At 35.3% G+C, this 11,299-nt stretch overlaps 1 protein-coding gene across 5 annotated transcripts in view; it reads left to right on the forward strand.

Annotated features, from left to right (window-relative positions):
- The window catches only part of HCFC2 (host cell factor C2), a 62,824-nt gene that overhangs the window by 27,344 nt on the left and 24,181 nt on the right, over nt 1–11,299 (forward strand). For all 5 annotated transcript variants that reach the window (XM_022599994.3, XM_089921172.1, XM_089921173.1 and 2 more), the window contains 5 exons: nt 2,706–2,883; nt 6,008–6,211; nt 6,763–6,836; nt 8,747–8,884; nt 10,479–10,664. In XM_022599994.3, the coding sequence (XP_022455702.1) occupies nt 2,706–2,883; nt 6,008–6,211; nt 6,763–6,836; nt 8,747–8,884; nt 10,479–10,664 (780 nt within the window). The remainder of the gene's footprint in view (nt 1–2,705; nt 2,884–6,007; nt 6,212–6,762; nt 6,837–8,746; nt 8,885–10,478; nt 10,665–11,299) is intronic.

The following is an 11,299-nucleotide window of genomic DNA, read 5'->3' on the forward strand; positions in this document are numbered from 1 at the left end:
TTAATTTCATTTATTTTGTTGTTCATCATTGTTTGTTTACTCTTCAGTTCTTCTAGGTCCTTGTTAAACGTTTCTTGTATTTTCTCCATTCTGTTTCCAAGATTTTGGATCATCTTTGCTATCATTACTCTGAATTCTTTTTCAGGTAGACGGCCTATTTCCTTTTCATTTGTTAGGTCCGGTGGGTTTTTATTTTGCTCCTTCATCTGCTGCGTATTTCTCTGTCTTCTCATTTTGCTTAACTTACTGTGTTTGGGGTCTCCTTTTCACAGGCTGCAGGTTCGTAGTTCCCATTGTTTTTGGTGTCTGCCCCCAGTGGGTAAGGTTGGTTCAATGGGTTGTGTAGGCTTCCTGGCAGAGGGGACCTGGTGCCTGTGTTTTGGTGGGTGAGGCTCGATCTTGTCTTTCTGGTGGGCATGACCGCATCCAGTGGTGTGTTTTGGGGTGTCTGTGAACTTAGTATATTAGGCAGCCTCTCTGCTAATGGGTGGGGTTTTGTTCCTGTCTTGCTAGTTGTTTGGCATGGGGTGTCCACCACTGGAGCTTGCTGGTCATTGAGTGGAGCTGGGTCTTAGCGTTGAGACAGAGATCTCTGCGAGATCTCTCGCTGATTGATATTACGTGGGGCCAGGAGGTCTCTGGTGGTCCAGTGTCCTGAACTCGTCTCTCCCACCTCCGAGGCTCAGGCCTGCCACCTAGCTGGAGCACCAAGACCCTGTCAGCCACACAGTGTTGGCGTTCACCATCAGGAAAAGGGGGTGCTCATGCACTGCTGATCCACTTGTGAATTTTTCAAGTTTTTGTGAAAACAATCTTGCACAATCTGTTTTAAAAAAACCCAACAAAACTCTTGGGCCACTTTTATAAGGCACTAATCACAGCCCAAAGCTACTTCCTAATACCATCACCTTGGGGGTTACGTTTCAACATATAAATTTGTGGTGGACACAGACATGTCAGACCATAGCAGCTCTATGCCTATGGGCATGCTTGATTAGTAGAGCTTAATGAGGGTTTTTGAGTGAGGATCTACAAATATCAGTATCTTATCTTGTGGACCAGTGGGTTTCCCCTGAGACTTCTCCAACCTCTTGCTTAAGGGCTCTAAGCCTGGCTATCAACATTCTGGGAGCTTAATGCAGAGAGGGCAGTGTCTTTCTGTTAAGTATGCAGACTTTCACTTAATCCCCATTTTTAGTATCGGTGCCCCTCCTCCATCCTCACCAGAGGGACTCTGTACCACGGTCCAGAGACTCCCATTTTAATCTTTCTACCTATCTCCCTTCTTCAGTTCGAATGGAGGTGAGGAATCTGTCTGCCTTTGTATGCTGGAAGAGCAGAGCTGGGGCTGCAGACACTTTTTATATAGTCTTCTATATGATGGTCCTCTGGTGTTCTGCACTCTGCACTTCAGCCTCCAAAGAACGTGATGCCCCCAATTTCCAAGCCTTTCTGGGCTCTTCAGCAAAAACGGTTCACCTCTCAGTGAATTTCCACGTACAGGCTCTTAGCTTTAGCTTTTTCTGCTTTATAAAGGCATACCTCATTTCTTGCACTTTGCTTTACTGTGCTTCCCAGATAGTATAACATGGAGACTTGGTAGTGAAATAAACTTAGGGTCAAATTCTAGCTCTGCTACTTGCTGGGTGCCTGACCCTCGGTGTGTTATTTAAGATCTCTCTGAGTCTCATTTTTTCCCATCTGTAAGCCAGGGGTGATTTTATCCAATTTATAGAATTCTTATGAAGATTAAATGAGATACAGACTTTATAACTATGTAGCACAAGGCCTGTCACATAATATAATGCTCCTTAATGGTTGTGGCTGTCATCATCATCATTTATTAACAGTAGCACAATCACTATCAATTAGAAGGGAAGTAGAGGGCATATTATGGACAAGTATCCTTAGAGCTATGAGAAATTATAATTGATAATATAGTTATAATTGACATTAAAGGTGGAGACAGAAAAGTAACAAAAAACATGTAACAAAAAAGAGGCAACGATATTGGGGTATTTAAATGAAGCCAGATCACTTTTATGGTTCAGTAGACCTATAATTATTGCTATATAATAACTGATGTTCACATTGATGATTTGAATTATCAAAAGGTTTAAATATGTTTGTTATAGTGTCTTTAAGAAGACAAACAAATGTAATTAGGAAGATTCCTATCTAGAATGTTTAATGGTGAAGAATATTGATATGTATGTATTAAATCTTGAAGCCTATGTGGGAAACTCAGTCATATAGAATAATTCATATGCTTGAAGGTTTCATATAACTGAGATTTTTCTCTTAGGAGTCGTAAAATCTTTAGTGTACATGTCTGATCTTGTTAAGAAAATTTGAATGTTAAATTCAGTATCTTGGATGTTGTCACCTATGTATTTACTTGAATACTAACTACCACTTGTAAAAATGTAGATTTTTTTTTTTCCCCCTGAAAATGTATTGTTCCTTTTCCCTTCAGAACTGGTCTTTTGAGAATGAATATTAAATGGAAAGAAATTGTTTCCTTAAACTATTATAAAATTTAAAGTATAATCCTGTACAAATTAAGAATATTATTTAAACTGTTTTATATTTTGGAAAATTTATTTTCAAAACATTTAAGTTGTAAATTATTTTGCTTGTTTTTTACATGTATTTCTATTTAATTGAACATTACTTGCTACAATAAATTATTTTACTTCTTGTAGATCAGTGATACAATGAACAGTGCAAAATCTGAACATACAGCTATGAAAGGAACTTCACTGAAAAACAAACCAGAACTCAAAGCATCAACTGATTCTAATGCCACTTTACATTCATCTTTGGCAACTAACGCTTCTAATCATAACAGTTGTGTGGTGGATATGCTAAGGAAAAATGAAGGTATAAAGATGGCATTCTAAATAAAGCTTAAGCTTTTTATAATAATGGTAGAAAATTTTAGAGTCTTTGAAAAAGTAAATGTTATATGGTTTGGATCCATTTTCAAAATATAATATATACCTTCCATATTAGCCCTAATTAGAATGATGTCAAGATACCAAGCAAGAACTTACCTGAATAGTAAAGATTAGTTATTAACTATAGAATTTAAATGAGGCGAGCTCTTGTGTACCATTTGAGATTGGCCAGTGTGTTGAGTATCACTGTTCCATTACCCTGTTGTCCTAGCACTTACAACTATCTGCAGTAATTTATTGTGGGCCAGGATTTTGTCCATCTTGTTCACATAAGGTTCTCCAGCACCCAGATTCATGCCGGGTAAATAGTAATCACTTAATAAATAAATAAATATTTGTTTACCAATAACTGGATTATCCCCAGAAAGGTAGTTCATTTATGAAACTGTTGATTAGCCTGTTGAATTCATGGTACAGCTTGTAATTTGGTGATCCTTATATTTTAAAGTATTTAATTTGAATATTCTGATACCATTCGAGATATATTAAGTGTTGCCTATGATTTCATTGTCTAAAATTACTTTATAAATCTCATTCTGATATATCCCTGACATAGGAATATGTGGTTTTATTTTTAATTTGAAAAAATTACGACCTTAAAGTATTCAAGGAAAATAATTTCCTATAGTTTTTCTAATTTTATTATTTGTGGAAGAGGAGAGCACTTTTGTTTTGTTGATTTTCTGATATAAGGGAATCATTTGGTCAAAATTATAAAAGCTTGGTCTTGGACGTCAGTTTAAATTTCTTTTTTATAGTGATTTTCTGTGTCTATCATATAAAGAAGTTTATACTCTTGAAAACAAATATGAGATTTGAGAATCTTAATGTACTCTGAATCCTACTTGTAAGGCAGTTTGGATAAAATTAATATTAGTCAAATGGAGAAACAAGAGTGGTTGTACAATGACAGTGTCTGGCACATAGTAGATATTCAAATGTGTGAATGAATGGTTACCCAATTTCAGATTAACAAGAGGAGACTGGGCTTTTTCTCTGTAGGTTGGAGTAGCTGATACGTTTCTTTCTTTTTTCCTTTTTTTGTATGTTTCAAAAGTGAAAGAGTGACATGATTAGTTGTGTTTCTTTTAATTAATTTATTTAATTAATTTATTTTTGGCTGCATTGGGTCTTCGTTGCTGCACGTGGGCATTCTCTAGTTGCGGCGAGCAGGGGCTACTCTTCATTGCAGTGCGCGGGCTTCTCATTGTGGTGGCTTCTCTTGTTGCAGGGCATGGGCTCTAGGTGCGCAGGCTCCAGTAGTTGTGACATGCAGGCTCAGTAGTCGTGGCTCGCGGGCTCTAGAGCACAGGCTCAGTAGTTGTGGCGCATGGGCTTAGTTGCTCCACGGCATGTGAAATCTTCCCAGACCAGGGCTCGAACCCGTGTCCCCTGCATTGGCAGGCGGTTTCTAAACCACTACACCACCAGGGAAGCCCCGCGATTAGTTTTTGTTTTTTATTTTGGAAAGGACATTCTAGCCTCACCATCAGGAAGAGTTATAATAGGAAATGGTTGGGAGACTCGTTAGGAGGTTCTTTTAGGACTCCAAGAGGTGCATAGAGACTAAAGCAGTGGGTGGGATGGAGAGGAGAGAATGCATCAGTTCAGAGACCTTTAGAAAGTAGCACCTATTAGATTTGGAAACTGGTTAGATATGAGAAATAAAAATGAGTTGAACATGGCTCCCAGTTTTCTGGGTTGGACATTGAGTTGTTGATGATACTCTTCATCAAGATAGGAAATAGAGGAGCAAGAACAGATTTGGGGATAAGATAGGTTCAACCTTGAACTTACTGTTTTTGAGGCACTTGAGGAACATATTGGTAAAGATTTCTAATAGGCAGTTGGATACTTAGGTCTGGAGTCTACGAGGCAGTTCTTGGCTAGAAGTATAAATTTAGAAATTAAGAGTATCTAACATGTAAGCTCCACAAGAGCAGGGACCTTGTCTGACTTGTTTACTGCTGGATTCTCAGGACCTGGCACTGCACCTGGGACATGTATTTGAGAGATGTATAATTCGTGAATGGTAGCTAAAACAACAGGAAAATATGCAAGGGGAGAAAAGAAAAGGCTTAGAAACACCTGCATTTAAAGAGTCATTTGAAAAGAGAAGCCAGCTAAAGAGATTGAAAAGGCATTCCAAGAAGGTTAGGAAAAAAGATTGGTATCATATTTTTTACCTGTATAGTGGGCATCACTGTTTATGACTATGCATTTATGATGTATGCATGAGTGAATACAAGTCATAGTCAGAAACAGTTTCATAAAAGAGTATGTGGTGAGGATTGTTTACATTGCAGAGAAGTCAAGTAAATGAAAATAGATAACTATCCCTTAGAAATAAGTATCCCTTGACATTTGTCAGAGCCATTTCATTAGAGTTGTGTGCTGGATCAAATTTGGGGAGGTCAAGGAAGTAGAGACTGCTCTAAAGGAAATTAGCGAGGGGAGATGGTAACTGGAGAATACTTGTTTATAATGTTTATAGACTGAGGGCCAAAACTACTGAAGAAGAATTTGAAAACACCAAAAAAGGAATGATTGATAAAAGAGGGTCCCAAAGTATGCAGAAGGAATGGGACCAAGAGCACAAGAGAATAGATTAAACTTCCTTAGAAGAGAAGTCATCATCTGAAATGGAAGAGAGGACAGAGGGGCTGGGCACAATCATAAATACATTTCTAGTTTAGGACAAGAGAAGGCAGAAAATTGGTGGCATTCATGCCTGATCACCTCTTTTTCTTTTCCTAAAATGGGAGGAAAGGCCATTTGATCTATGACTGAGTAGAGTTCAAGAACAGTGATTCCGTGTTTAGAATGGAAGAAGGAGCTGAGAAGTTGGAAATCTGTTATGGATATGATGCACTTTATTTTTCTAGATATTTTATGCCTAATGGTTAAGTCATATGACTGACTTTCGTGGTGCTCACGTTTATGATTTTAAAATTGAAAATGCCAAGAATTGGGTGACAGGAACTACAAGATACAGCAGTTATTTGCAGATGTTATGTTAATAATTAATCCTTTCCCTTTAATTTTAGGTCCTCACACTTCAGTAAATATAGGTGTTCTAAGTAGTTGCCTGGACTTAAGAACAGTAATCCCTGAAACTTCTGTATCCAGTACTGTTTCCAACGCACAAACTATGGTAACCCAGCAGACCATTAAAACTGAATCATCCAGTACAAATGGGGCAGTTGTTAAAGATGAAACTTCACTAACAACATTCAGTACCAAATCTGAAGGTTTGAAATGTGTTTCACATACTGTATTTTGAACCATTTTTGTATATAAATTCATCAAGCGTATTTGTTTTAGATGGGAATTGCATTTCATCTTGGATTGAATCAAATATAAAAGGATAAGGCATTTCAGTTAAAATCATTATATAATATATTCTCTGCTACCTTACATAAAATAGTTAAATTAGCACACACTGTAATACAATCAGAATGTATCTTTCGTACCATGAACTTATTCTGCAAAATTTTTTTTCCTTAGAAAAGATTAGTTCTAGGCTGTGGAGTAACAGTTCTCCCAGCTTGATTGATTTCTGATTTTGTAAATTCTCATTTTATTCTTTTGCAATAGGAATTGTGTTTCATGTTTGGTGAACATTCTCTGAAGTTCCAACTAGTCATCAAATCCTTGAAAAATGAACTTTGTGAATTAGTTCAAGTTAGAGGGTCCATATTTCCAATTATTGTGATTTTTTGTATATTTATAATTATATTTTAATGTATCTGTTTGATAAGTGATTATGTAAGTCTTATCTGATGAATTGTTTAATTTTTAGTTGATGAAACATGTGCATTACCTGCAACTAAGATCAGCCGTGTAGAGGCACATGCTGCAGTGATGCCATTTTCTGTAAGTATATTACCTGGAGATGATATATGTTTACAGACGGTTAAATATGCTTTAAATGCTGAGCACCTTCAACATAAATTCAGGAAAAGACTCGGGTATCCTCTAGTAATTGTTTGGCATAGATTGAAAAATGAAGGGTTAAAGAGAAAACTGTTCACAGTATAATGTTAAGTGGAAAACTGTGGACAAAATATATATACTGCATTCCCAATTTTATTAAAAACACACACAGTGTGTACATTCACACTCTCACGTGAGTCCTCACACGTCTGCACTACGATGTTAGATGACTTTCTTCAGGTTGTGGGGCCAGAGATAATTTTCACTTTCTTCTTTATGCTTTCAGGATTTTTCTGTAATAAAATGTTACTTTAATAATCAGAAATGTGTGTGTATACATACATATGTGTATATATTGAAATTATATTAATGGTTTAAAGAGTAAAAGGACATGTCATAAAACATAAAACTTGAATGGCTTTATTGCTAGCTACTTAATAGGAGAACAACAGAATATTGCAATACTGAGTCAGGCATGCCTGTAGGGTATCCCAACAATCGCTGACATTGGGTTTTTTGGTGGAAGGCCAGAATTAGTCTGCCTGGTACCAAATTTAAATGCTAGGAATGTGCCTCACAAATAGTATACTAAGATTGTTTCACTTAGATGAATACATGTGTTTGTGTATATCTTTAAATTTATTTTTAAATTCTCAGTCATTTTAACTTTATTGCTATGAGCAAGAGTTTTTATTTGACCTAAAATTTACCTTTTAGAACCTTCAAGATTAGTCTATAGTTGTAGTTTTCTTTCAGTCATGATCTTATGGCTTTTGATTCTGTATTTACCTTCATCAGCTTTCACCTTTCCAGAATGTTAAGTCCCAGTGTTCTTAGACTCTTCTCAGAGAAGAATTATTAAAATGAATTTTTATCTCTTAAATCTGTTTTACAATGCATCAGCCAGAGTGGTATCTGTTATTTCAGTTGGAGCCAGTTGTTTTATAAAAGTTGTTGAAGAGAGTTTTTACAACTTTAAAATGAAAATAGTTTAAAGCTATTCCTTTTCTAAAAACCTTAAAGACTCTTCTAGTTAGCTCGCTTTGTCATGTGTGATAGCCTAAGTAACAAGTAATGTGAATTATAAGCATGTACCTCTGCTGTTATATATTCAAGACAGAAATAAATAACTGAAGTGCACATTTGTTTTGAGCTTCTGGAAACAGTGTCTCATTTATAAAGAAGATGGCTTAAAAAGGTTAGTTCCAGGGTTAAGTATAATTCACTTATCACTAAAAGTAGCTTAAGGTAGAGGAAGTTTATTAGTCTTAAAGCAAGGTAAAAATGTAAAACTGTTTAATCTGTTCCTCTTTAGTATATAATAAATTATATTCAAATTGCATTTTAGTTTTGAACATTTTTTCTCCTTTTAGGTTTGGAGAATCACAGGTATTTCAAGTGCAAAGATCACTGAATTTCTGCTAGTTGTTTTTGAATCTAGAAATAAGCCAGCTTGGAATGAATTTTTCCTTATTTGCTCCTTTTGGAGCAAGTTGTAGTGTCACATTAAAGGGATTGTTACATTTTCTGAGAGAGTCTCTGAAATGACAATGTTCTATAAAACAGCTGGCATTTTAACGTATCACTGATTGGAAAGCATGCTAACTCCAGCTAGGTTGATAGCACAGAGCTACTGACTTGGAGAATGCCTGTCACTCCCTATGTTTGAATTGGCAACCCTGTTTCACTGTCAGTTGACCTAATCTGTTAAGAGTTTATTTACTTATGAGCTATTAATTGTGGTGTTTACCCATATACCTACTTGTAGATCACTGCATGGATTATTAAATCTTGAAATTTCTTGTATGTTCAGTAAGAGTCTTCATAAATGTTTCTTTCTCTGAAATTAGAAAGAGACTCCTTCAAATCCAGTGGCCACAATGAAAGCAGGAGAACGACAGTGGTGTGATGTAGGAATTTTTAAAAATAATACAGCTTTGGTGAGCCAGTTTTATTTGCTGCCAAAAGGGAAGCAAAGCATCTCAAAGGTAGCTATTGACATACTTTCTACACTGTTAGTTATAAGCCTGAAGAATGAGATTTTAAAAAGTAATCCTGATTCAGGACATTCGAATGAGTGAAATTGGGATCTGTTTACAATCTATAATTGCGAGTTCTATATATAGTTATCTTGTATTCTTTTTTAAGACTCTTTTTATAGAATATATCACAAGCAGGTTATTTAAAAAAATCTCATACAATCACTGGGCTGAATTTTGAGTCATAAATGATATGGTCTGGCCAGTACAGATAAAGATTTTTTGAAATATCTCTAATTTTGTTACCTGGTGTGTTTAAAGAATGTTTAAAGAACATTTTTTTACTTAGAACTTTTGTTATTCCTAATTTCACAGTTTAAAAAGTTTAAAAACCCCTACACTATTGAATACAATCTAATTTTCCCTTAATTCTAAAGTCCCTTAAAGAGGACCTCATATATATAGATGAGACATTAACCCTCTAAGAATTATGAAATAGATAACAGCTCCAAAGCATATTGAACTAATTTTTTTCTGGAATGGGGAATTTCAGAGAGGGAATTGCCAAAGAAATACATATTCAGTTTGAATCTCCCAAAGATCTTACTAATGGGGAATATATTATTTATCATTATATTTTAGTTTCTCTAATATTACTTCTGGTGTCTCACTTTTACATATTGAATTCTTCCAATTCTTGACAAAAATAGATATCCTGGTTAATAATTTGTTGGTATTATGCCTAACAGAATTTCTGGCTGTAGTTTGATTTCATATACATGGAAATATCCTTATCTAAGGGCCTAGTAGCTATCTGTTTTTCCCAAAAGAAAGAAAAGAACATAAAATTTAGAGCCAGTAAACTTGAATTTGAATCATTAGTTCCAGTACTTGACAGTGTGATGTTGGACAAGTCACTTGTTTAACCTTGCTGAGACTCAGTTTCCTCATCTGTGAAATGGAGATGACCTAACTTCCTTAAAAAAATGGGATGGTACATTGGCACTACCTGTCTCACAGTGGTGTAGTGAGAGTTAGGGAGAATATGTAAAAATTGTTTGAAAGTTGTAGATGTTATGATCTTCTTACGCAGAGTATGCAGTCCAATTATTTAATTTAACATTTTTTCAGCATCTGCTGAATATTATTAAAATGCTCTGTACTACGTGCTAGTCATTCCTTTTCTATCAAGTTTGCTTGCCTGTGTCCAAAGGGTATTGTTCCTGGCTAGACTGTTTGACAGTAAATTTTCTGAGGTTTCTACTCCACGTTAAGTTTACATGGAGATAGTTGTTACCTTGTTTATAGTGGTCAGTTTTTTTCTATCTCCATACTCTTCATGTGCAGAATACCCTTATATTTCTTTTTATAGCCAGTGATTCTCAACTGGAAAGGCACTTTTCCTCTGGATGAGAATCACCAATTTATGGGCTTAGTTACTTTTGTTTTGGGGGAGGGGGGGTTCATTCCATGTATGAAAGAGGAAAATAAATAATGTGAACTACAACCCTAAAACATAATTCATTCTTTAAAAGTTTTGTTATTTAATGAAAAAATAATTAATTGCATCTTTTCTTTGACTTTTGCATATATTATATTTTAGATAGGAAATGCAGATGTACCTGACTACAGTTTACTTAAGAAACAAGATCTTGTTCCAGGCACAGGATACAGATTCAGGGTTGCTGCCATCAATGGTTGTGGAATAGGCCCTTTCAGCAAAATCAGTGAATTTAAAACTTGTATTCCCGGTTTTCCTGGAGCTCCTTCTGCAGTCAGAATTTCAAAGGTGAGACATCAGGTCAAGACTTAATGATTTAAATTACTGAGATTTTGTACATGAAGTAAAACTATCAGTTTAGAGATTCTTGTTAGTGTCTGATGAAATGAGAGGTATCTAAAAGGGGTAGATTAAAAATTTCTAAAATATTTTTCTCTAATCATTCATGATATTTTTAAGGACCAAAATTTCAATTAGAATTACAGCATCCAAATTTTAGAAGGTCAGGGAAACGTGTGTATGCTTCTTAATATTAGCTTTGTTCTTGTTATTATGGAACCAAAAAGTTTTGTGCTGGAGAATTTTAATAGAACACATTTAATTGGATTGTATTTTATCCTAAGGTCCTATCCCTATTTAGAGAAGATAAGGTCTGCTTTCAGATAAGAAAAATCCCTTTCTTGGGGTAGTACAGGCAGACTTTTAAGCCTAGCTATGTTTTTTAAAGGGGCATGAATTAAACACTATAGATCCAATTAAGTTTGGTTTTTAAAAATCAACAATAAAAGTTCTAACATCTAATGCAGTTACTTTAGTGAAAAACATCTTGTGTTCTAAAGATAGACTCAACATAATAAGTGATATTAGAGAAAACTTCAGAACTTTTACCTGTTTTTGTTTTTGTTTTTCCCCCACTCTTCAAG

The sequence above is a fragment of the Delphinapterus leucas genome, chromosome 11, assembly GCF_059928025.1.
Source record: "Delphinapterus leucas isolate spDelLeu-1000000601 "Yukka" chromosome 11, BTC_Dleu_Yukka2, whole genome shotgun sequence".
Lineage (NCBI taxonomy): Eukaryota > Metazoa > Chordata > Mammalia > Artiodactyla > Monodontidae > Delphinapterus > Delphinapterus leucas.